Source organism: Phocoena phocoena, chromosome 16 (genome assembly GCF_963924675.1).
Source record: "Phocoena phocoena chromosome 16, mPhoPho1.1, whole genome shotgun sequence".
Taxonomy (NCBI): Eukaryota; Metazoa; Chordata; class Mammalia; order Artiodactyla; family Phocoenidae; genus Phocoena; species Phocoena phocoena.
This window is the reverse complement of record NC_089234.1, coordinates 1,671,244-1,698,575: the sequence shown is the minus strand read 5'-3', so window position 1 is coordinate 1,698,575 and position 27,332 is coordinate 1,671,244. Positions and strand designations below refer to the sequence as shown.

At 45.4% G+C, this 27,332-nt stretch overlaps 1 protein-coding gene across 1 annotated transcript in view; it reads right to left on the bottom strand.

Annotated features, from left to right (window-relative positions):
• The window catches only part of TCERG1L (transcription elongation regulator 1 like), a 204,739-nt gene that overhangs the window by 152,564 nt on the left and 24,843 nt on the right, over window positions 1-27,332 (bottom strand). Inside the window, exon 4 of the mRNA XM_065894682.1 lies at window positions 12,388-12,539. Within this exon, the coding sequence (XP_065750754.1) occupies window positions 12,388-12,539 (152 nt within the window). The remainder of the gene's footprint in view (window positions 1-12,387; window positions 12,540-27,332) is intronic.

The window sequence follows — 27,332 nt, the reverse complement described above, 5'->3', positions numbered from 1 at the left end:
TTCTAGTTTTACTTTTTTAAGGAACCTCCATACTGTTCTCCATAGTGGCTGTATCAATTTACATTCCCACCAACAGTGCAAGAGGGTTCCCTTTTCTCCACATCCCCTCCATCATTTGTTGTTTGTAGATTTTCTGATGATGCCCATTCTAACTGGTGTGAGGTGATACCTCACTGTAGCTTTGATTTGCATTTCTCTAATGATTAGTGACGTTGAGCAGCTTTTCATGTGCTTCTTGGCCATCTGTATGTCTTCTTTGGAGAAATGTCTATTTAGGTCTTTTGGATTGGGTTGCTTGTTTTTTTAATATTGAGCTGCATGAGCTCTTTATATATTTTGGAGATTAATCCTTTGTCTGTTGATTCATTTGCAAATATTTTCTCCCATTCTGAGGGTTGTCTTTTCAGCTTGTTTGTAGTTTCCTTTCCTTTGCAAAAGGTTTTAAGTTTCATTAGGTCCTATTAGTTCATTTTTGTTTTTATTTCCATTACTGTAGGAGGTGGGTCAAAAAGGATCTTGCTGTGATTCATGTCCAAGAGTGCTCTTCCTATGTTTTCCTCTAAGAGTTTGATAGTGTCCGGTCTTACATTTAGGTCTCGAATCCATTTTGAGTTTATTTTTGTGTATGTTGTTATGGAGTGTTCTAATTTCATTCTTTTACATGTAGCTGTCCAGTTTTCCCAGCACCATTTATTGAAGAGACTGTCTTTTCTCCATTCTATATCCTTGCCTCCTTTGTCATAGATTAGTTGACCATAGGTGTGTGGGTTTATCTCTGGGCTTTCTATCCTGTTCCATTGATCTGTATTTCTGTTTTTGTGCCAGCACCATATTGTCTCGATTACTGTAGCTTCGTAGTATAGTCTGAAGACAGGGAGTCTGATTCCTCCAGCTCTGTTTTCTTCCCTCAAGAATGCTTTGGCTCTTCAGGGGCTTTTGTGTCTCCATACAAATTTTAAGATTTTTTGTTCTAGTTCTGTAAAAAATACCACTGGTAGTTTGACAGGGATTGCACTGAATCTGTCGATTGCTTGGGGTAGTATAGTCATATTCACAATATTGATTCTTCCAATCCAAGAACATGGTATATCTCTCCATCTGTTGGTATCATCTTTAATTTCTTTCATCAGTGTCTTATAGTTTTCTGCATACAGGTCTTTTGTCTCCCTAGGTAGGTTTATTCCTAGGTATTTTATTCTTTTTGTTGAAATGGTAAATGGGAGTGTTTCCTTAATTTCTCTTTCAGATTTTTCATCATTAGTGTATAGGAATGCAAGAGATTTCTGTGCATTAATTTTCTATCCTGCAGCTTTACCAAATTCATTGATTAGCTCTAGTAGTTTTCTGGTGGCATCTTTAGGATTCTCTATGTACAGTATCATGTCATCTGCAAACAGTGACAGTTATACTTCTTCTTTTCCAATTTGTATTCCTTTTATTTCGTTTTCTTCTCTGATTGCCGTGGCTAGGACTTCCAAAACTATGTTGAATAACAGTGGTGAGAGTGGACATCCTTGTCTTGTTCCTGATCTTAGAGGAAATGCTTTCAGTTGTTCACCATTGAAATGATGTTTGCTGTGGGTTTGTCATATATGGCCTTTATTATGTTGAGGTAGGTGCCCTCTATGCCCACTTTCTGGAGAGTTTTTATCATAAATGGGTGTTGAATTTTGTCAAAAGATTTCTCTGCATCTATTGAGATGATCATGTGGTTTTTCTCCTTCAAGTTGTTAATATGGTGTATCACACTGATTGATTTGCATATATTGAAGAATCCTTGCATCCCTGGGATAAATCCCACTTGATCATAGTGTATAATCTTTTTTTTTTTTTTTTTTTTTTTTGCGGTACACAGGCCTCTCCCATTGCGGAGCACAGGCTCTGGATGTGCAGGCTCAGTGGCCATGGCTCACGGGCCCAGCCACACTGCGGCATGTGGGATCCTCCCAGACTGGGGCACTAACCCGTGTCCCCTGCATCAGCAGGCAGACTCTCAATCACTGTGCCACCGGGGAAGCCCTGGTGTATGATCCTTGTAGTGTGTTGTTGGATTCTGTGTGCTAATATTTTGTTGAGGATTTTTGCATCTATATTCAACAGTGTAATGGGTCTGTAATTTTCTTTTTTTGTAGAGTCCTTGTCTGGTTTTGGTATCAGAGTGATGGTGGCCTCATAGAATGAGTTTGGGAGTGTTCCTTCCTCTGCAATTGTTTTGGAAGCATTTGAAGAGAATGGGTGTTAGCTCTTCTCTAAATGTTTGAGAGAATTCACCTGTGAAACCATCTGGTCCTGGACTTTTGTTTGTAGGAAGATTTTTAATCACAGTTTCAATTTCATTACTTGTGATTGGTCTGTTCATATTTTCTATTTCTTCCTGGTTCAGTCCTGGAAGGTTATACCTTTCTAAGAATTTGTCCATTTCTTCCAGGTTGTCCATTTTATTGGCATAGAGTTGCTTGCAGTAGTCTCTTAGGATGCTTTGTATTTCTGTGGTGTCCTTGTAACTTCTCCTTTTTCATTTCTAATTTTATTAATTTGAGTCCTCTCCCTCTTTTTCTTGATGAGTCTGGCTAATGGTTTATCAATTTTGTTTATCTTCTCAAAGAACCAGCTTTTACTTTTACTGATCTTTGCTATCGATTTCTTTGTTTCTATTTCATTTATCTCTGCTCTGATGTTTATGATTTCTTTCCTTCTACTAACTTTGGATTTTGTTTGTTCTTCTTTCTCTAGTTCCTTTAGGTGTAAGGTTAGCTTGTTTATTTGAGATGGTTGTTGTTTCTTGAGGTAGGATTGTATTGCTAGAAACTTCCCTCTTAGAACTGCTTTTGCTGCATCTCATAGGTTTTGGATTATCGTGTTTTCAATGTCATTTGTCTCTAGGTATTCTGATTTCCTCTTTGATTTCTTCAGTGATCTCTTGGTTACTTAGTAACGTATTGTTTAGCCTCCATGTGTTTGTGGTTTTTATGTTTTTTGCCCTGTAAATGATTTCTAATCTCATAGCGTTGTGGTCAGAAAAGATGCTTGATACTATTTCAATTTTTTAAAATATACTGAGGCTTGATTTGTGACCCAAGATGTGATATATCTGGAGAATGTTCCCTGCGCACTTGAGAAGAAAGTGTAATCTGCTGTTTTTGGATGGAATGTCCTATAAATATCAATTAAATTCTACCTAGTCTATTGTGTCATTTAAAGCTTGTGTTTCCTTATTAATTTTCTGTCGGGATGGTCTGTCCATTGGTGTAAGTGAGGTATTAAAGTCCCTCACTATTATTGTGTTTCTGTTGATTTCCTCTTTTATAGCTGTTAGAAGTTGCCTTATGTATTGAGGTGCTCCTATGTTGGGTGTGTATATATTTATAATTGTTGTATCTTCTTCTTGGATTGATCCCTTGGTCATTATGTAGTGTCCTTCCTTGTGTCTTGTAACATTCTTTATTTTAAAGTCTATTTTATCTGATATGAGTATTGCTACTCCAGCTTTCTCTTGATTTCCATTTGCATGGAATATCTTTTTCCATCCCCTCAGTTTCAGTCTGTATGTGTCCCTAGGCTTGAAGTGGGTCTCTTGTAGACAGCATACATATAGGTCTTGTTTTTGTATCCATTCACCTAGCCTGTGTCTTTTGGTTGGAGCCTTTAATCCATTCATGTTTAAGGTAATTATCAATATGTATGTTCCTATTACCATTTTCTTAATTGTTATGGACTTGTTTTTGTAGGTCCTTTCCTTCTCTTGTGTTTCCCACTTAGAGAAGTTCCTTTAGCATTTGTTGTAGAGCTGGTTTGGTGGTGCTGAATTCTCTTAGCTTTTGCTTATCTGTAAAGCTTTTGATTTCTCCATCAAATCTGAATGAGATCCTTGCTGGGTAGAGTAATATTGGTTGTAGGTTCTTCCCTTTCATAACTTTAAATATGTCATGTCACTCCCTTCTGGCTTGTAGAGTTTCTACTGAGAAATAAGCTGTTAACCTTATGGGAGTTCCCTTGTATGTTATTTGTCATTTTTTCCCTTGTTGCTTTCAATAATTTTTCTTTGTCTTTAATTTTTGTCACTTTGATTACTATGTGTCTCGGCATGTTTCTCCTTTGGTTTATCCTGCCTGGGACTTTCTGCACTTTCTGTACTTGGGTGGCTATCTCCTTTCCCGTGTAAGGGAAGTTTTTGACTATAATTTCTTCAAATATTTTCTTGGGTCCTTTCTCTCTCTCTTCTCCTTCTGGGAACCCTATCATGTGAATTTTGTTATGTTTAATGTTGTCCCAGAGGTCTCTTAGGCTGTCTTCATTTCTTTTCATTCTTTTTTCTTTATTCTGTTCTGCGGCAGTGAATTCCACCATTCTGTCTTCCAGGTCACTTATCCGTTCTACTGTCTCAGTTATTTGGCTATTGATTCCTTCTAGTGTATTTTTTTTAAACATCTTTATTGGAGTATAATTGCTTTACAATGGTGTGTTAGTTTCTGCTTTATAACAAAGTGAATCAGTTATACATACACATTATGTCCCCATATCTCTTCCCTCTTGCATCTCCCTCCCTCCCACTCTCCCTGTCCCACCTTTCCAGGAGGTCACAAAGCACTGAGCTGATCCCCCTGTGCTATGCGGCTGCTTCCCACTAGCTATTTATTTTACATTTGGTAGTGTATATATGTCCATGCCACTCTCTCACTTCGTCACAGCTTACCCTTCCCCCTCCCCATGACCTCAAGACCATACTCTAGTAGGTCTGTGTCTTTATTCCTGCCTTGCTCCTAGGTTCTTCATGACCATTTTTTTTTTTTTAGATTCCATATATATGTGTTAGCATACAGTATTTGTTTTTCTCTTTCTAACTTACTTCAGTCTGTATGACAGACTCTAGGTCCATCCACCTTACTACAAATAACTCAGTTTCGTTTCTTTTTATGGCTGAGTAATATTCCATTGTATATATATGCCACATCTTCTTTATCCATTCATCTGTTGATGTAAACTTAGGTTGCTTCCAAATCCCCGCTATTGTAAACAGAGCTGCAATGAACATTTTGGTACATGACTCTTTTGGAATTATGGTTTTCTCCGGGTATATGCCCAGTAGTGGGATTGCTGGGTCGTATGGTAGCTCTATTTTTAGTTTTTTAAGGAACCTCAATACTGTTCTCCATAGTTGCTGTATCAATTTACATTCCTACCAACAGTGCAAGAGCGTTCCCTTTTCTCCACTCCAGCATTTATTGTTTGTAGATTTTTTGATGAGGGCCATTCTGACCGTTGTGAGGTGATACCTCATTGTAGTTTTGATTTGCATTTATCTAATGATTAATGATGTTGAGCCTTCTTCCATGTGTTTGTTGGCAATCTGTATATCTTCTTTGGAGAAATGTCTATTTAGGTCTTCTGCCCATTTTTGGATGGGGTTGTTTGTTTTTTTGATATTGAGCTGTATGAGCTGCTTGTAAATTTTGGAGATTAATCCTTTGTCAGTTGCTTCATTTGCAAATATTTTCTCCCATTCTGAGGGTTCTCTTTTTGTCTTGTTTATGGTTTTCTTTGCTGTGCAAATACACATTCTTTTCAAGTGCACATGGAACATTCTCCAGGATAGATCATATCTTGGGTCACAAATCAAGGCTTGGTAAATTTAAGAAAATTGAAATCGTATCAATTATCTTTTCTGACCACAGCGCTATGAGACTAGATGTTAATTACAGGAAAAAATCTGTACAAAATACAAACACACGGAGACTAAACTATACACTACTTAATAACCAAGAGATCACTGAAGAAATCAAAGAGGAAATCAAAAAATACCTAGAAACAAATGACAATGAAAATACGACAACCCAAAACCTACGGGATGTAGCAAAAGCAGTTCTAAGAGGGGAGTTTATAGCAATACAATCCTACCTGAAGAAACAAGAAACATCTCGAATAAACAACCTAACCTAACACCTAAAGCCATTAGAGAAAGAAGAATGAAAAAACCCCAAACTTAGCAGAAGGAAAGAAATCAGAAATATCAGATCAGAAATAAATGAAAAAGAAATGAAGGAAGCAATAGCAAAGATCAATAAAGCTAAAAGCTGTCTCTTTGAGAAGATAAAGAAAATTGATAAACCATTAGCCAGACTCATCAAGAAAAAAAGGGAGAAGAATAAATCAACACAATTAGAAATGAAAAAGGAGAAGTAACAACTGACACTGCAGAAATACAAAGGATTGTGAGAGATTACTACAAGCAACTCTATGCCAATAAAATGGACAACCTGGAAGAAATGGACAAATTCGTAGTAATGCACAACCTTCCGAGACTGAACCAGGAGGAAATAGAAAATATGAACAGACCAGTCACAAGCACTGAAATTGAAACTGTGATTAAAAATCTTCCAACAAACAAAAGTCCAGGACCAGATGGCTTCACATGAGAATTCTATCAAATATTTAGAGAAGAGCTAACACCTATCCTTCTCAAACTCTTCCATAATATAGCAGAGGAAGGAACACTCCCAACCTCATTCTATGAGGCCACCATCACCCTGATACCAAAACCACACAAAGATGTCACAAAGCAAGAAAACTACAGGCCAATATCACTGATAAACATAGATGAAAAAAATCCTCAACACAATACTAGCAAGCAGAATCCAACAGCACAATAAAAGGATCATACACCATGATCAAGGGGGGTTTATTCCAGGAATGCAAGGATCCTTCAATATACGCAAATCAATCAATGTGATACACCATATTAACAAATTGAAGGAGAAAAAACATATGATCATCTCAATAGATGCAGAGAAATATTTCAACAAAATTCAACACCCATTTATGATAAAAACCCTCCAGAAAGGAGGCATAGAGGGAACTTTCCTCAACATAATAAAGGCCATATATGACAAACCCACAGCCAACATCCTCCTCAATGGTGAAAAACTGAAACCATTTCCACTAAGATCAGGAACAAGACAAGGTTGCCCACTCTCACCATTATTATTCAACATAGTTTTGGAAGTTTTAGCCACAGCAATCAGAGAAGAAAAAGAAATAAAAGGAATCTAAATCAGAAAAGAAGTAAAGCTATTACTGCTTGCAGATGACGTGATACTATACATATAGAATCCTAAAGATGCCACTAGAAAACTGCTAATCAATGAATCTGGTAAAGTAGCAGGATACAAAATTAATGCAGAAAAATCTCTTGCATTCCTATACACTAATGATGAAAAATCTGAAAGAGAAATTAAGGAAACACTCCCATTTACCACTGCAGCAAAAAGAATAAAATACCTAGGAATAAACCTACCTAAGGAGACAAAAGACCTGTATGCAGAAAACTGTAAGACACTGATGAAAAAAATTAAAGATGATACAAACAGATGGAGAGATATACCATGTTCTTGGATTGGAAGAACCAACATTGTGAAAATGACTATACTACCCCAAGCAATTGACAGATTCAATGCAATCCCTATCAAATTACCACTGGCATTTTTCATAGATCTAGAACAAACAATTTCACAATTTGTATGGAAACACTAAAGACCCCAAATAGCCAAAGCAATCTTGAGAAAGAAAAACAGAGCTGGATGAATCAGGCTCCCAGACTTCAGACTATACTACAAAGCTACAGTAATCAAGACAGTATGGTACTAGCACAAAAATAGAAATATAGATCAATGGAACAGGATAGAAAGCCCAGAGATAAACCCACACACATGTGGTCACCTTATCTTTGATAAGGGAGGCAAGAATATACAGTGGAGAAAAGACAGCTTCTTCAATAAGTGGTGCTGGGAGAACTGGACAGCTACATGGAAAAGAATGAAATTAGAACACTACCTATCACCATACACAAAAATAAACTCAAAATGGATTAAATACCTAAATGTAAGGCCAGACACTATCAAAGTCTTAGAAGAAAACATAGGCAGAATACTCTATGACATAAATCAAAGAAAGATCCTTTTTGACCCATCTCCTAGAGAAATGGAAATAAAAACAAAAATAAACAAATGGGACCTTCTAGTGTATTATTCATTTCAGTTATTGTATTGTTCACCTCTGTTTATTTGTCCTTTAATTCTTCTGGGTCTCTTTTAAACATTTCTTGCATCTTCTTGATCTTTACCTCCATTCTTTTTCTGAGGTCTTGGATCATTGTCACTATCATTATTCTGAATTCTTTTTTCTGGAAGGTTGCCTATCTCTACTTCATTTAGTTGTTTTTCTGGGGTTTTATCTTGTTCCTTTATCTGGTACATAGCCCTCTGCCTTTACATCTTGTCTATCTTTCTGTGAATGTGGTTTTTGTTCAACAGGCTGCAGGATTGTAGTTCTTCTGCTGTCTGCCCTCTGATAGGCTATCTAAGAGGCTTGTGCAAGTTTCCTGATGGGAGGGACTGGTGGTGGGTAGAGCTGGCTGTTGCTCTGGTGGGCAGAGCTCAGTAAAACTTTAATCTGCTTGTCTGCTGATGGGTGGGGCTGGGTTCCCTCCCTGTTGGTTGTTTGGCCTGAGGCGACCCAACACTAGAATTTACCCGGGCTCTTTGGTGGAGCTAATGTCGGACTCTGGAAGGGCTTATGCCAAGGAGTACTCCCCAGAATTTGTGCTGCCAGTTTCCTTGTCCTCACGGCGAGACACAGCCACCCCCCGCCTCTGCAGGAGACCCTCCAACACTAGCAGGTAGGTCTGGTTCAGTCTCCTATGGGGTCACTGCTCCTTCCCCTGGGTCCCGATGCGCACACTACTTTGTGTGTGCCCTCCAAGAGTGGAGTCTCTGTTTCCCTCAGTCCTGTCGAAGTCCTGCAATCAAATCCCGCTAGGCTTCAAAGTCTGATTCTCTAGGAATTCCTCCTCCCGTTGCCAGACCCCCAGGTTGGGAAGCCTTACGTGGGGCTCAGAACCTTCACTCCAGTGGGTGGACTTCTGTGGTATAAGTGTTCTCCAGTTTGTGAGTCACCCACCCAGCAGTTATGGGATTTGACTTTATTGTGATTGTGCCCCTCCTGCCATCTCACTGTGGCTTCCCCTTTGTCTTTGGATGTGGGGCATCTTTTTTGGTGAGTTCCAGTGTCTTCCTGTCAATGATTGTTCAGCAGTTAGTTGTGATTCTGGTGCTCTCGCAAGAGGGAGTGAGAGCACGTCCTTCTACTCCGCCATCTTGAACCAATCTCCTTCAAGGGTTTTTTTAAATAGGGTGTCTTACTCGAAATCCTAAACCTTGTTAAAGGCATATGATTCAGCCACTCTCGTGGCTGATCTTCTTTCCAGCACAGAGCCTTCTTCCTTTTGGGTCCTACAGTTACTGGACCAGAACTTCTTCTTCATACACCAGTCCTGGTTTCCGCGATTTAAGTAGACATCTAGAACACGAACTAGGGTTTCTTGATGGAGCCCCTACTAACATTTGGGGCCAGATAATCCTTTACCACAGGTGCTGTCCTTTGCTGTCAGATGTGTAGCAGGATCCCTGGTCTCTATCCTCTAGATCCCAGTAGCAACCACCAAATTTCAATGACCAAAAAATGTCTCTGGTCACTGGCGAGTATCTGCTGGGGACAAAACTGCCCCCAGTTGAGAACCATAAAGCTAAACCACATAGGGCTTCTGAGGTTATCTGGCTTTTATCACCAAGCTTAGGGTGTAAATAAAATAGTCTAACTCATTTATCTAAAATGGGAACTATTATCTTCTGAATAAAAGCAGGATTATTCATCTGTAGATAAATTAAAGTTCATGTGCTTTTATAAAATCAATTTGAATATGGAGCAAACTTCCCAGAGAGGTGTGTTTTTCTGGGCCTATGAAATCTCTCTTTCTGTCGATGCCATTCTATCCCCTTGGCCCCCCTCCCTCCACCAGCCGTCCTTTCTCCTATCCCCATCCCTCCTCCACTCCATCTGTTTTCAGGGGGGTTAGGGATTTCTGAGCAGAATACCTGGACCTCCACTGAGAATCAGGACAATCCACTCTTCAGTCTCACTGGCTCACATTCCATGGGGCTACTGACAGGGGTTAAAAAACCCCAGCTCTGATGGACAAACTGTCTGCCCTCAGTCTCCTTCAAGGCTTGGTTTTCAGAAAGTATTCAAGGGAAATTCTGAGAAGGTTTTCATCACGGACCTAGCCAGTCTCTCTCAAATGCCTTCTAACATCAAGAGGAGAGCCAGGGCTTCCCTGGTGGCGCAGTGGTTGAGAATCTGCCTGCTAATGCAAGGGACACAGGTTCATGTCCCAGTCCGGGAAGATCCCACATGCGGCGGAGCAACTAGGCCTGTGAGCCACAACTACTGAGCCTGCACGTCTGGAGCTTGTGCTCCGCAACAAGAGAGACCGTGATAGTGAGAGGCCCACGCACCACGATGAAGAGTGGCCCCTGATTGCCACAACTAGAGAAAGTCCTCGCACAGAAACAAAGACTCAACACAGCAAAAATTAATTAATTAATTAATAAACTCCTACCCCCAACATCTTCAAAAAAAAAGAAAACCACAGTTTTACTCCTTTAAAACAAAAAATAAAAAGAGGAGAGTCAGGGCAACACTTCTAGGTGGGTAGGTGGTCCTCCCTGCCAGAGAACCACTTATAGGGGCAGCCCTGGCAGTACCATATCCAACACTGGGATTGGCCAAAGAGCTCAGGGACCACCCACTGGGCTGGGGTCACTCGTCCAGACCCGCAGCCCCAGTTTCAACCCCTGTAGTTTCAGATCAAAGGGACCAACGCCAGCAAGACAAAGGCCATTTCAGAAGCACCTGTTACGTAGGGCCCCTTCATCTTCTGACTGTCCACTTCGGCAGTTTTGTACAAGATAGATCACATGGAGGTTGTCTTTTTCTAACTGAATGCACATTATGGCAGATTTGATTATATAGCCTTATAAAATGCCAACATGGAAAGATGCCTAATGATTATGTCACTTTATAAATCATATAAGAGACATGAAGAGTGAAGCCGCCCCTGGGGTACACAGGGCTTGGCTTTGGGTTCTTTCTAAGATTAATTTGCTCAGAAAATAGTAAGTCATCCTTAATAAATGCCAGTGGACTGATGGATTTTAAAACCAGAATCTTGACACAGCTGTAAATTATGTTCCACACAGGAGATTATCCATGTGCTTTATTTATTCTCCCCGTCACACCCTAACTGCATGTTCACTAACACACTGAAACAGAAATAAGATTTTGTTCTTGAGAATGCAACATTCTATTACCAACGAATATATCGGTCAACATAGAAACACAGAAGCCAAGGTCCAGTGTTGAGAAGACCACATCAGCTTTACTAGAAACATGACCAGAAAACCAAAAGCACTCCCCAAACTGGAAAGTAATGAAACCAGGTTAATCTATCTCTACCATGAAAAAAAGATTATGTATCTCACAATCTAGAGATGCTTCCATCACTGATAACCTAGCAATTAATGATATAGTGCTAATATACAATTCTAGGGTTAACTCTAGTATAGAATTAATATTATAATTCCACAGAATTTCTATCCAAGTCTTACTGTATCATGTGAAAAACTAAAACCCAAGTAATAGTGCTGGCTCCCAAGACTCCAGTACTTACTAAAGGTTATTCCAAGTCAACGCTGTTTTTGTGACACTTAAGGACAGACCCAAACATGCACTCACCAGGACAGCTGGGACACGTGGAGTGCTGGTGACAGTTAGCAGATGTGCGCGTACAGCTGAGAACATGTTTGGACAACAGAGTTGCAACCAATCCAGGACCAGGCCTTCCGCATCTCATCCTGCATCTCAGCATCGCTCACAACACCAGAATGTATGGCAGCCCCGCCTCCGCCCCGCGGACTTAGAATAGTACACCCGCTGAACGGGTGAGCTCCAAACCTTGGTGGTTACCCTGTCTCTTCCTCAGCCACGGGCTTCGGTGGACCTCTGCACCAGTCCCGCCGTGGTGGGGAGGACCCCACTCCATGTGTTCAGAGCAGGCCCAGCTGGCCAGCCCAGGAGGGATGGCTCAGTGAGGGCCCCATGCGAGTCTGAGTTTTGTACTTTTTTGTGTTTTATTAACTCCGATGCTTAACTGTTTTCCATCATGTTGCCTTTGCTTTTTTCCAAGCCCCACACACGAAAATTAGAAATTTCTCAGTCATGTGCATCACTCCCCATGAAGAGTTAGTAAAGGAATGTCTCATTTCTTCAAACAGAAACTTTACACTTTGCTTTATGGCAGAAAATGCCCGGGTTGACTAACATGACCTTGGTCAAGGGAACTGAGGTCCGTTTGCGTGATCTGAGGATGAGCCCTCCCCCGACGCCCCCAGCACGCAGGGAACCATGAATCTGGGGGATGGCAGGTCCCTGCCTTGGTCTCCATGCTGTGGACTCCGAAGCAACCCAAGGCTCTGAGAGACCAGGCTGTGTACTTACCAGAGAAGGGTGTGGTCCGCAGGGGTATTTTGATGGGCGCCAGGGTCAGGAAGTGGCAAGGCTGCACGCTGGAGGGGGATGGGCCCCCAAGTCCCTCGGGGTCCACGGAGACCATGGTGGCGGTGGCAGTGGTGATGGCAAAGGTGGGGCCGCTGCCGACAGGCGTAAGAATTCTGTGATGACCACCTGCAGAGGGGGGACAGGGAGGTCAGCACCGGATGCCCGGTGTCCCCGGAGATGATGCCATTTCATCATGCAACATATGAGCAGCCAGAAAACAAGGCCGTGGCAACCCCCGTTCTTGGAAGCCTGTGCCCTGGGCCACTGTCCCTGAAATAAGTGTGATGAGCTCTTTACCCACCCGAATGTCACCTGTGCACAGAGCCGTGTGTCCTCACAAGGCTCACAGTCACCAGGGGACACTCCTGCCTTAAAGAGAAGCACGTTGCCGCAGCTCACAATACGATGCTCAGTAAACAAAGCCGATGATACCGTCATTTCCATTTCTACACTATACAGTCATTCGGTCAACAAACTTCATTTGGTCAGTTAGATGCCAAGCATGTTCTAGCTCTTAGGGACAGAGTCACACATCTCTCACTTTAAATCGAAAGGGCACGCTCACTCCCAGATCCTTGAATTTCTTTTTATTTCTGCTTTTCTGTATTTTCCAAATGTCCTATGATGGGCATTTACAGATTTTTAAAATGTAATTTAATTTTTTTATAGAGCAGGTTTAGGGTTACAGAAAAACGGAGCAGAAAGTACAGAGAATTCCCACATATTCCCCCACACCCGGTTTCCCCTCTTATCGCCCTTTTGGGTTGGGTGCTACATTTGTTACCATTAATGGATAAACCAGCACTGATACATTATTATCACCCAAAGTCCATAGCTTACATTAGGGGTCACTGTTCATGTTGTACATTCTATGAGTTTTGCCAAATGCAAAACTAAAAATCCCATGTGCTCTGCCTGTTCATCTCCACAAGCTAGAAATGACCGAGCTCAGTGAGGAAGGTATGTCGAAAGCTGAGACAGGCTGAAAGTGGGGCCTCTTGGACCATTAGCCAAGTCGTGAATGCAAAGGGAAAGTTCTTGAAGGAAATTAAAAGTGCTACTCCAGTGAATACACAAATGATAAGAAAGAGAAACAGCCTTATTGCTGATGTGGAGAAAATTTGAGTGGTTTGGATAGAAGATCAAACCAGCCACCTCATTCCCTTAAGCCAAAGCCTAATCCAGAGCCAGTCCCCAGCTCTCTTCAATTCTATGAAGGCTGAGAGACGTTAGGAAGCTGCAGAAGAAAAGTCTGAAGTTAGCAGAGGTCGGTTCATGCGGCTTAAGGAAAGAAGCCATCTCATAACACAAAAGTGCAAGGTGAAGTTGCAAGTGCTGAAGTAGAAGCTGCAGCAAGTTACCCACAAGATCTAGCTCAGATCATTAGTGATTTTCAGTGTGGATTAAACAACCTCCTATTGGAAGAAGATGGCACCTAGGACTCTCATAGCTGGAGAGGAGAAGTCAATGCCTGGCTTCAAAGCTTCAAAGGACAGGCTGACTCTCTTGTTCGAGGCTAATGCAGCTGGTGACTTTAAGTTGAAGCCAATGTTCATTTACCATTCTGAAAATCCCAGGGCCCTTAAGAATTATGCTAAATCTACTCTGTCTGTGTGCTATAAATGGAACAACAAAGCCTGGATGACAGCACATCGGTTTACGACACGGTTTACTGAACATTTTAAGCCCACTGTTGAGATCTACTTCTCAGAAAAAAAGATTCCTTTCAGAATATGATCGCTCCTTGACAATGCACCTGGTCACCCAGGAGCTCTAATGGAGATGGAGAGGAGATTAATGTTGTTTTCGTGGTAACACAACATCCATTCTACAGCCCACGGATCAAGGAGCTATTTTGACTTTCAAGCCTTATTACTTAAGAAACACATCTCACAAGGCTACAGCTGCCATAGACAGTGATTCCTCCGGTGGATCTAAGCAAAGTAAATGGAAAGCCTTCTGGAAAGGATTCATCCTTCAAAATGCCATGAAGAGTACTTGTGACTGGTGAGAAGGGATCAAAACATCAACCGTAGCAGGAGTTTGGAAGAAGACGGTTCCAACCCTCATGGGTGACTTTGAGGGGTTCAGACTTCAGTGGAAGAAGTTACTGTACATGTGGTGGAAACAGCGAGAGAACTAGAGTTCGAAGTGGAGCCAAAGATGTGAGTGAATTGCTGCAATTTCACAACAAAATTTTAATGGATGAGGAAGGAGTTGCTTAGGGATGAGCAAAGAAAGTGGTTCCTTGAGACAGAATCTGCTCCTGGTGAAGATGCTCTAAAGATTATTGAAATGAAGACAAAGGATAAAGAAGATGACATACACTTAGTTGAGAAGGCAGTGAAAGGGTTTGAGAGGATTGACTCCAATTTCAAAAGAAGTTCTACTGTGGGTAAAATGCTACCAAATGGCATTGCATGCTACTGAGAAATCATCCTTGAAAGGAAGTCAACTGATGCGGTAGATCCTTATTTTAAGAAATTGCTGCAGCCTCCCCAGCCTTCAGCGACCACCACCCTGACCAGTCAACAGCCGTCAACATCGAGGCAACGCCCTCCAGCACAAAGATTACGACCCGATGAAGTCTCAGATTGTGTGGGCATTTTTAGTAATAAGGTATTTTTAATTAAGGTATGCACATTGTTTTACACATTATGCTATTGTACAGTAAACAGACTGTATTAAGTGCAAACACAACGTTTATATGCACTTGGAAACCAAAAAAATTGCTTTATTGCCATATTCCTTTTACTGCAGTGGTCTGGAACCAACCCAGCAACATCTCAGCGGTGTGCCTGTATGTACTCAAAGTTCCTTTGTGTCTTTTCATGGCAAGATAGCTCATTTCTTTTTATTACCGAGTGATATTTCATTGTCTGGATGTACCACAGTTTACCCATTCACCTACCGAAGGACATATTGGTTGCTTCCAAGTATTTATGATTATGAATAAAATTGCTATAAACATTTGTGTGCATGTCTTTGTTTGTACATGAGTTCTCAACTCATTTGGGTAAATACCAAGGAGTGTGACCGCTGGGTCATATGGTAAGACTAACTCCTGCTTTGTAAGAAACTTCCAGACCGTCTCTCAAAGTGTCTGCACCGTTTTGCATCCCCACCAGCCATGAAGGAGTTCCTGTCAGTCCACATCCTCAACAGCACTTGGTGTCAATGTCCTGGATTTTAGACATTCCAGCAGGTGTGTCGTGGTGTCTCACTGTTGTCACATACAGATTCAAAGTCAGCAAAAATACCACACTATTCAATGTATATTGTCTTAATTAACAATAAAAACACATTCTAGAAAAGGTATAAAATGGAGTAAATAAGCATCTAAAAATGTCCCTATGGTCTCCCAGCTGAACACTGTTGATCTTCTGTCATGCAGCTAACCAGGAGTCTCCAGAGGCATGGTCTGGCTGTACCGGTGATGGACCACCAGTACACTGCACACACTGCCCTCCCACTTCTCCTGTCATTAAATGGCCTTCCCAAGTCCAGTTATTAATCAGAGACTAGTATTCCAGGCAGTGGAACCGCCACACAAATCTGCCACGCTCCCTTAGCCAGCCCCCATCATAATAGGTGTTGCCTATTATAAACAACTGTGTGTAAAAGGTTAATTTCTGCATTTATTGCCCATTCCAGGATGCTTGTTCAGGGCCAAACAGGGTGAGCATTTGGAGTGTGCATGTGTCAGTTTAATGAGGCAATTCTGTGAAAGTCCACACACTATGAAGCTGTACACAAATATTTCTTTGTAAATTCAGCTTCCCTCCTTCAAGACTCCTTTATTGACATTATGTTACCACAGGTGTTTCCACTGCAATTTAACCACTTGTTGGCCCTGTTCAGAGACAGCTCCACTGGTGTGACACAGGGCTTCAAAGAACTGCGATTCTCAAAGCCAAGTTCAATGACCCCAGTGACAGGCTACCTGAGGAATTTGTTGAATGAACTCGATCTTTTGTTCAAAACGAAGATGACCCTTCAGCCAAGAATGAGAAAGTAACAACAGTGACTTAAAAGAAACAGTGCCACGGCAAGAGCATTGTACAGATCGAAGTGTGGGGACAGTTTTATCATCGCATGACTTTGCTGTCAGAAATGACAAGTCAACCAAAAAGGAAAAAAGAATAAGTAAACCTGATCTACCTCTTTAAAAAAGGACGCTGGAAAGATAGTTTTTAACCTGCTTTGAATCCATCTGGGTCCATATAAAAACGCACCACTCACCAGTTAGTTCACAAAATCGACTGCATAATATCAGTGGAGGTAAAAAGTTAATAACCAACGTCGACAAAATTACTGTCATAGTTGGTGGATGAGATGAGATGGAAAGAAGGGGTCTTATCACCGCCAAGCTCCCACCAGCTTCAGGCCTTGCGCAGGTGCATTGTGTGTCGATATTAGACCCAGGCACCTGGTGTGGGAACAGGATCTGGCTCCCAACCTCCAGGACACACAGCACAGATGAGCTCAACCCTGGCCGGCAGGTGGGAGAGGTAACTTGCAAAGTGGGAAGGGGGGCTCAGGAACCTCCTCTGACCAATGGTAACCCCTGATCCCCATCTGGAGCACCGTGTGGGCGGGAGCTGCTGGCAACTTCCTGCTTCCCACTCCATCCCCCCGCCCCCAGCTCAGGCATTTACGGAGCATCTCCACCTGCCAGATGGCACACAGCTCGGCCAGGAAGACGCTACCATAGGAAACACTGCTGCAAACAGATAATCACCCGCCAGGAGACAGGCGGGGCCGAAGGGGCCCTGGGACGCCAGCTGCTCCCACAGAGATGCTTCTTGAGTTGAGTCCTGGAAGATGAGGCAGGTACTCAATAAACTGTGTCGACTGATAAGTAATTATCATAACTTGCTTTCCCCAAAGGACAGCAGAGAATCCCTTAGTTGAGTAAATAAACTGAGATAAGAGGCCCAGCCAAAAAACCCTGCTAAGCCAGCTAAGAGATAAGCCAGAAATGCAATCCCATCAGCATCACTAATAAAAATCAATGTTTTAGGCAAAACAGTAATTAACCCTGTGCTTCTCTGCAGGCAGGCAGCTGCAGGGGCGGGGGGCTGCAGCCATCCCGCCCTGTGCTGCCTCTTCCGTCACGTCACGGCCACCTCCCTCCAGATCTCTCTCTGATGGCCTGACCTGCAAAGGGGCTTTGTTTGCATTTGTGACCCCAGGATAGCTGGACGAAAGAGAACTTCTGCGGTCCCTGTCTGTCGCCGGAGAGCAGGACTCAGTGACTGACTCAAGGCCAGGCGGGTCTGCCCAAATCCCTCTGCAGGGCTGGCACTGGGGCCCCACCTGGCTGAACGCGTGCCCTATCCCAGCTAGACTCCTGGGCGGGCTGGAGCGTCTGGAGGACTTTCTCCTTTGTGCCACCAGAGGCCACCCTGCTATCCGCACAGGGGCCTTCGGTCACTGACACACTGATAGACTCACAGGAGAGGGCGGGCAGGCTCTGCATGGCCACCTGTGCTCACAGGCACCCTGACCACTGACCTCTCCCGGTACCTGCCTCCAAAACTGGAACCCAGCCAGCAGCTGGATTTGCTTTTCCCAGGATTCAACAGAAAAAAAAGGAAGAGAAAGGCTGGTGGTCCTGGGACGGCGGGACAGGCAGGGGCTCTAACCATCCGGCCTCAGGCTGAGATGCTAACTGGGGACTGTGCAAGTTCAGGGGTGTCCGCTCAGGCTGGACAGTCTGGTCTGTTCCTGCTCCCTTGGGTTTTCTCTTCCTCTTAGGCCTGCACTGGAACAGAGCTGCTCTCAGCCCCAGGTTCTCTGTCGCTGGCCGCATTCCCCAGAGCAAGAAGGGAAGGGCAGTGCTGGAGACAACACTGACCTCATCCCTACTGGAGGAATACTTGGTGTGGAAGGCGTGCTCTGGCACCAGAGGAGCCCCAGAATTATAACCACTAGTGGGCTGCAGAGTAGATAAGATGCTAGACCTTTAGCTTCCAAATCTTTACAAAAGAGCAGGATGGAGGCCTCGCCTGTAGCGTCTGACACTGAGGACACCACGCAGAGAGGAAGACCTTTACCTTGGGATGCAGAGTGTATGGAGGAAACACCAGGATGGCAGCAGGTCTTCCGATGAAGAGGAACCTCACCTGATACACAGGAGATGCTGTGCTCTCCTCTCAGCCACGTCCTCAAAACAGCAAACAGTCATTGGCTAATTTCGTTTATTATGTCCGTTTAGCATATGATTCAGCTCTGGTGGAATCCTTCAGGCGGTGTATCTGCCAACTGGTAATTATTTCTGCAGACAGGACCGGTCAGGGGGTGACTTCAGGCAGTGGTCCATATGTGGAGGCTTTGCCAGGAGGAGGGTGTGGGGTCTCTGGCAGCATGTGAGGCTTTGACAACAGGCAGAGGGGAGGGAGGGGGAACAGAGTCAAGAGCACAGGCTCTTCCTTCCTCCCCTGCGCTCTGAGGGCGTCGTGTCCCTGTGCCCTGGCGCCCAGCTCTGTCAGTGCTTACCCGGCTCCTTTTAGGAAGAGCAGTGACGGGCCTTGGTGTCTAAGTGACAAGCCGTTGCCAAGCTCCCGCACACGTGTTTGATTTTGCTTTGCCTTTCTTGGTGTTTGCCATTCCGGCAGTTTTCTGAAGGAGACATCTCGCTCCTGGTGCTGGTAAAGTTTTCCACGTTCCGAGGAAGCAAACCCGTAAGCTGGGCTGGATGGTCACCCAAGCTCCAAGGCTGCTCTCACCTTGCCCAGCAAAGTATCTGTTTCATGATCAGCTCTGGCGGGTTGTGAGCTGTGCAAGACACGCACCACATTTGTCTTTTCTGCCACCCCGGCACCTAGGCAGCACCCCGGTGCTGACGGAGTGTGTGTCTGCCAAGAACAGCCACGGGTAGCGGGTGGGCGACCCTGGCAACCTGCACTCACAGTCATTGGCATCGCCCTGCCCCTTCTGCCAGACTGTGCCCTGCCTCGGAGCCTTTGTAACCTGCAAGCTGGAGGGGGGGCTCTCCTCTCCTCCTGTCAGAGCCGCCAGCCCCCCACACCACGGAGCAAGTACAAACGCCTTCCCAGGCGACACCTCTCATCTCCCCCAAACCCCCGTTACATGCTGACCCACAAGTAACAGAGTCTCATACCTTGCTGCCTCCTGCCCCGGAGGGAGGGCTCCGACAATGCCCTTTGACCCAAGAGCCCCCTTTCTGTGTCCCCTTTTGACACAATCACCTACGTGTGCATCTGCCTTGCCCGGGGGACCCAGAGAGCTACAGCGCTCCGCTGGTGGCCTGGCTCAGCCGCGATGTGAGCCTGGGCATAAGGGGTGAGCGGGTGCCTGGAAACCCCTCTTCTCCATTTTATCAGGAAATAGGAAAATAATGTCAGGATGTGTCCCTAAGTAAGAGTCAGCAGTGAGAGGGATACATGTGCACAGTTTGCTGTGAGGAATGCCCCAGGAGAAGTAAAACTCTCTGTTTGAATCTCCCGTTTCCCACTGTTTGGATGCTAGAACAGCAGTGTGTTGGTCTGGCGTGTCATACAAAAGTGACAGCCCTCTGAAGTTTCGCCCCTCATTTCCCCTGCTGGGCCGTGACTACACCTACCTCATGGTCCTGCACCTAGAAGCACTGGAAAGGGAAGACTGGGAAACAGCATTTCTAGAAGGACCTACGTCTTCACTTTCTGAAGCATCGTTCAGTTCCTAAAATGATGCTCAGCACAGAGTCCAACCTGTGGACCGACGGAGCATCGCAGCACCGCCTCTCAGGGTGACGCCTGCTCGGGGGAGATGCACCAGCGTGGCCACAGCTGACACTGGATCATCAATCAGAACCCGTCGCCTCCCTGCCCCCCAACAGGAACTAACGTAAATCTTTAAGTCTCGGGGTCTGGAGATGAAGAAAGGAAGCTACACGGAGAGAAAACCAAAAACCAGATGGAACCAGCTGGGACCAAGACGGTGATGAACCTGACCTCCCACAGACCCGGGGTCTCACGCTAGGCTGTTTTTACTACATTAGTGACTAAATGACACACCCAGCGGAATGATGCCATGACTGGAAGTCAGGGACCGAAAAAGGATACAAAGGGGTGGCAGCCTGCTCCCTGGGAGAGCCCTGCATGGGCCTCCCCATCTTCGGCCTCACCCCTCCTCCCTTTGTCTTGACTCTAAAATCAAACCCCTCCCCACGTGGGCAAGAAGTCGACCTGTGAACCAAGTTCCCGCTTCTCCATTCTTTGGCCACTGAAAAAAGCTGGCGCTGCATCCATCTCAGCTTCGGTTTCATTATTTGGCTACACAAATCCGAAGGGGCAAAGAACCTTTTCCCTCCAAGGCAATTGGTCCAGCCGGGCTGGGGGTTATCCACACAACTTAATTCGGTAACACAAGCCCGGCTCCCAAATGCACGTGTTCATTTCTGCTAAACCCATCTGGGCTGCCTCCCCCCATTTCTGACATTTGGAAGAGGACTTTCCCGTACAAATCCCCCTCATCTGCCCACAGAGCCTCCTCTGGGTTCTTCTGGATTTGCAGGCATGTCTGGCACAGAACTGCTCTGCAAAGGGTGGATTTCGGTCTGACTGTCTCACTCAAAACTTCATCAGGAACCAGCCCTTCCCAAGGAGGCACTGCCGCTGTTTGACTCATTTTACTCCAGCTTTTTGTCCGCACATCCGTACACATTTCCAGCTGTGCCCCAGCACTGGGACACCCCAGTGACCCCTGATACGTCTAGTCTGTGGGCACCGACCCTGAAGACCCCTTGGCGGAGCCCCCACCCCAGGACTGGCGATCCCTCCAGGTCACCGACCATAGGATGAAAGGTGCTCCCGGCCCTGAAGCTGGCGCTGAATCCCAGCCAGGATCCGTCCGGCCCTTTCCCCTCTCAGCCGGGTCCCCTCCCACAGAGCAGAGAAGCACATGGCATGGCTTTGATGTGTGTCTCTGTCGGGGACATTGATGACACAAGCGCCAACGGTGTGCTGGACCCACTTGGTCACCGTGAACCAGCACCCACCTCCATGGGACAGAAGTCCACGCACCGCAGCAGAGTCACCCCTCGGGAGGGTCACGCATGGACCAGCCCTCCCCACCCCCCGACCGCCATGGCGGACGGTGCCAGCAGGAACATATGAGTTACCTAATGCTAAGAGGGGGAAAATTCACTCAGCTTCATGCATCAGCTTAGAAATCCTAATTTATTGTTATGTTTATGATTTCACGTAACTTGGTACACAATAATTTGAATATTCACTTTATTAAAACTAGAGATTAATTACACCGCCCCGAAGAACAAACCGCCCCTGACACTGGGTAATGGAACCGTCCTGATGCTGTAATGAACCGAGTCAGGGAAGAAGACGGGAAGACAGCCGCGCAGGAACTATATCTTCATGAGGAAACAACGGACCGGCTGACACTGGCATCTAAGGAGCCCCGGCGGCGCGGCCTCCCGCTCTCGGCCCACGCCTGCTCTGGAATCCCAGGTCCACTGCGGAAGGAGTGGGGCATGCAGCTCAGGGGCCTGGGGTGGGAAGGGGCTGTGACACGGCCATGCACTCTGGCCAAGCGGACCCCAGGGCTGGACCCCAGGGCGGGCTCAGCAGAGCAACTGCCCCTCCCACAGACGCACTTTCCACCAGAACACCCGGACCACACACTCATGAACTCCTTGAGGGCAGGACTGTGCTCATGGGACACATCCAGGCACCGGGTATAGAGCAGGTGCTTAACAAGTCCACAGCAACCGAGTGGCTCCCAGGCAACATTTGTCTCCTGAAGGATTCATCCCGTAAGTGGTTTCGTGGGTTCAGTGGGTCCAAGCAGATTCTCCAACCTCTGAGTTTACTCTTAGCAGGGTCACCCTCGGGGGTCCGGCCACACCTGTCCCATGGAGGGTCCCAGGGTGCACGTGGCTGTCCCCCAAAAGAGTGTCATTCTCCATGGAACGCAGTGGCATCGGCAAAAACGTAACCTTCTGCCTCGAAATAAACGCGTTTCCCTGTGAAAGCTGCAGCAGATGGATTCTATCCGTCACAGGCAGCCCGAGGTTTTGTTGACCTTCAAAGAGGACACAATCCCGTCTGTCTGCACAACACAAGTGTGGGAAGGGCTTCTGCGGGGCGTTTACCAACACCACGCTGTTCAGCACCCGGCAGCTGTTTTCCAACCACTTCATTATGCTCAATGCACACGATCTACACTCACCTCTTACCTGTCTCGTAACATCCCACGGCAGTAATAAAGCACAGGAAATGATGCTCAGCTCGCGTCTTTCTCTTCAGAGACACATTTAGACAGCGACGCAATCAACCAGCTGACGGTTTTTAGGAATATTCCTGCTTGACGGTGTCTCTCCTCATTATGAAATTAAGATGACTGACAGCCTCGTAATGGGGACGCCAAACCCGCCTTTCCCTTCAGCACCTGCCAAGGGTGGATTCCGCCCCGAGCCCCACTCGGGTAACGGTGTGCGGCCCATCACAGGACTCGTCGGGGCGGCGAAAGGGGCTTTAATGGGTCACGTCCACACTGACATCTCCACTCCTCAAAACCCAAACACACTCCCAGGAAACAGCCACTGGATCAGGGCTCCATACATAACCCCAGTGAAGATGCCCGGTGTTTGAGAACAGGAATGTCTAAGACAGGAATTTTCAGAAAAATGTTCTCATCATACGTAGCTGCTGCTCAAATGTGCCGCACTGAATCCAGGTTTCAGCAAATAGGGCGCAACTGTGCCTGTCCTTGTGGAACTGATGCCCTAAGTGAGACGAGTATTTGCGTTTGCAGAATCAAGGCATCCGTCGGTGGGGTTGGGTTGGGGGTGATATCCCTGCTGACACAGGAACAGGAGGGAACAGAATTCTCCCCTCACACGCAGACCCGGCCCAGGGAGCCTGGGGCAGGCTCAGAACTGCCAGTGCCGGCAGCCCACGTGGATCTGGTTCGACACTGCCCTCCCGGAAACTGGCCCAGCCTCACCGTAGAACGAGTGTCCCCCAGGGCAGGTGAGGACACTGTTACCTGCTCCACAGAGGCCTGTGAGGGTTCGGTGAGGTCATCCCCGTGCACAACAAGGTCCTTATAAAGTGCCTGCACGTAGCTCATGTTCAAAGAAAAACTCGGCATTTTTCTTACAATTTTAAGGCATTCGACACATGTGTCGACTTTACAAAGGGACAGAGGAAGGGAAGCGGGAAGAAAGAAGAAAGGAACGCAGCAGTTGGCAGGCAGGCAGGAGAGTAACTGTTTGCGGCAATACGTTTACCTGTAACTGTCATTCCTGCCAATAACTTCCAGGGATCCTGTCACACCTAGATTTCTTATGGCCTAAAGCATCCCAGGAAAGGCCAAAGAAAAGTCATACCATCAGAGCTGAGAGCAAAGTGCAGGGTCCCTGGAGAAGTGACACTGGTGAGACAGACTTATGCGGCACGTTTACTGTACCCAACGCAAAGAGAAGACTGTGGCCACGTTAGCCTGGAATCCATGGAAATTCCAAGCAAAGGAGATGGAAAATCAAGATGGACCTGGAGGAGCGCCGGCCATCCAGCGTCCCAGAGAGGATGGTCACGCTTCCACAGATCCACCCCGACCGTGACAGGGAAACAGCACATAAACAGTCCGAAGGCATAAAACATGGATGCGTTCACGGCTGCAGCGGGTCTCAGGTGGCCGTGACACCCAAGCAAACGCATCCAAACCCACTTCCAGCCCCTCCTCCGCCTTCCATCGTCCTGGTGAAGCCACCCTCTCAGGCGGTGTTTCCTCTTCCCACCGGGAATTCCTTGAAGAGAGAGTCTCCCTTTGTAATGCAGCCGAGCAGAGCCAGCCTGCATCCTTAATACTAAGCTACCCGTGACATCGGTGCCTCTGGGAAGATACACACGCACCTGTTTCCTTTGTGTGGAAACAACCACGTTTACCTGCGTAGCCCTGGAGAGCCACCTCCTGCGTAGCCCTGGAGAGCCACCTGTGGCAGGCTCAGGACAGGCAGCGGTGGGACTTGTCACCAGGGGCTCTGCGGCCAGAGGCACCCCGAGTCAGGGCTCCTGGGCCCTGTCTTTGCGCATCCCTCCAGCATACAGAAAAGGTTCGCCATCCACTGAATCCTGTAGCCCTGCCCCTCCTTCTGTGTCTCAACATTGATATCTTGGCCTTCAGCGTCCATCACAAGGTTTCAGTTATAAAGTTGCCATGGTCCTCTGAGGATTCCTTTTCGCTCATCCGTCAAAGTCCATATGCCTCTTAGGATCTCAAGGGCAACAATCTACCACCAACAGTCACTAGCCTTCTTCTTTCTATTGCAAATGGTAAAACCCCATTCTCTGCATCCCACATTGCATCCAATCTTCCTTTTCCTGAATCAACGGACATTTGTGAGTGTCCATCACGTGCACGGTCTCGCAGTAACGCCTCTGACGAGTGCCCTGCACTGCCTGCATGGCATGAGGACATCTACAAGTAGGTTTGTCTCTCTATCACAGGGAATGGATGCAAATAGGCTAATTAGTTCAGAAGAGATTCAAGGTTCATTTCCAATGTAAAAAATCCACTCTACTGAGGATAATACTGCCTGAAATGAATACTTATTTTCCTTAAAGATTGAATAATATGTTGTTTACATAAACGGCATTTGAGTTGATGCCAGAGGAAAAAGGAAACTGTAAGTAAGACTCAAGACCACCAGGTCATCATCACGAGAAAAAACGCAAGGCTTGACTTTGGGAAACACTCATATTTCTATTCTTTCCAAAGGCAGATAGATCTGCCTTAAGCTGGTGAGGCTTGAGCTCCAGGGTCTTCGTTCATACAAACTCTACCAAGGCTCCAGCCCTAACTCCGACTAGGGATTTTGTATTCTTTTCCTTAAAGAGGACAGAGAGTTCCATAAATGTCATGGTCCAAAACACCTGGTCTGCCCCTACTTACCAACTTCAAAACCTAAAGGTAAATACTGCTGGATACAAATGTAAAACCATTCTTCCACAAAGGCACTGAGAAAGATTTTACCCAAATCTTCATCTCCGAGACCTCACGTGATAGCTAGATACTGAGTACCTTAAGCTTTCAAGCTTCTCAGAATTCTAACTGAAGCCACATTTACATGCATTCAAGAAATACAGTTATGACACAGATGGCCATGGCATGCAGGGAGTTTTAGGAACACACATTATTTTCTGTGATTCCTGATGCAGTTTTTTTTTGAAGATTGTAGTGTTGGTGATATTTGGAAGCAGAAGGGAACTGATTCTTCATTACAGAAACCACGGACAGTAGCCCTAAGGGTCACACCTGAAAGACTAGGTCTCCCTATCTGAAAACTTCCCACTAAGAGTATTTTAGTCTAGTAATACAACAAGTGAGACACTAAAGTATTAACACAATAAGCTGAGCTGTAAGACCTAGGGAAGCAGAGGTTTTCATCGGTTTTGTTTACTGCAGTAACCACCAGCACACATGCCAGCGCGTGGTCCACGGTGGGGCTCATTCCGTATCTGTGGTATTGATTATTGATTTAATATTTGCCATGTGCTTGTTAGAGACAAGACACTCTAGCAGGCACTGGAGGTTCAGTAGTAAATTAGACAGACAAGGCTACTGCCCTGTTAAGAACACACGTTCTTACCTGAATGACATTGACACTGAATGCTTAAAGGAAGAAAATCACGGTAGGGGAAGCGGAATATTTAATTTTCACCAAAACATTATTTCTCACCATTTATTTCTTATAGGCCTTGAACCTAAATTTTGACTGAAATAAAGTCGTGGTGATCATCTGTAACTCAAGAGAAATCTAAGAACCTATCTATCTAGCTCTTTTCCTGGCTATCAGACCACAGGGTATGTAATCTGAGAAAAAATGTATACTCTGATGAATATTTCTTATTACACAGTTCTAGAGATAAGTGGGTACGGGCCACTGAGCTGACCAGTCTTTTCAGTCATATCTAAATTACTATAACAAAACGTAACCACTGGCGAACTAGCAATGGAATGAGCTTTCCTAAGCTCGGGGAAAGGTAGTTAATAAAATCTACAATCCATGTCATTGACAGAGGGAAGGGTTAGCAGCATCCCTTGGAAACGGGCACCGCAGAGTCCCTACCGCCACTCCTGCGTTAGATGCCGCACCGGAAGTCCTAGACAGCAAAGGTAAAAGCAGAATTTAAAAAGTGAAATTAAAGAGCCCGAGAGTAGAAGGAAAGAAACAAATCCTTCTCCTGTTCATCAACTCTTCTGTGGTTCTGTAAGGCAGCGTTGCATCCTTTAAGGCAAGTGAAAGACTGACGATTTAGCTCAAGACGCCTATAAGAAGTCTCAGAAAGCATTATCAAGAAATGATGCCAAAGTGCCTACAAAACATTTTCAGACAGTGAAAATCTGGAAATCGTTTTCTCTGGCGCACTGATGTTCAGTAAACATTGCCTCATCTGCTGGATTCTGAAACATTCATTCAAGATAACATTTACTAATTTACGCTATTACTGAGAAATATATATTAAAATAGTAAATCACAGTAGAATGCAAAACTGTGTTACAAAAGTGCATCGTGTACGGCAAAGCACCGATACACTAGCGATGTCTGCAAATACTTAGTGGAGTTGAAGCGGAGCAGGACCCTAGGGTCCTTCCCTCCCCCCGACCCCACGTCCTCTGCCTGCCTTTTGTCTGTGGAAAAAATTTAGCCAAAGAATAAGTTTAATCAGAGAAGTGAGAAAATGCAGAAACAGAGGAAAACGATCAAAGGAGACCAAATCATAATAGTTTAGTCGTTAAGTATAGTCAAGGACCTTCAGTTCCTCCTCAAGGGCTATAGATCATATTCTGAGCCGTATCCTGGGAGCTGTCTTGTAGATACGGAAACCCCCGCCAGGTGGAGGAAGTTAACTCCG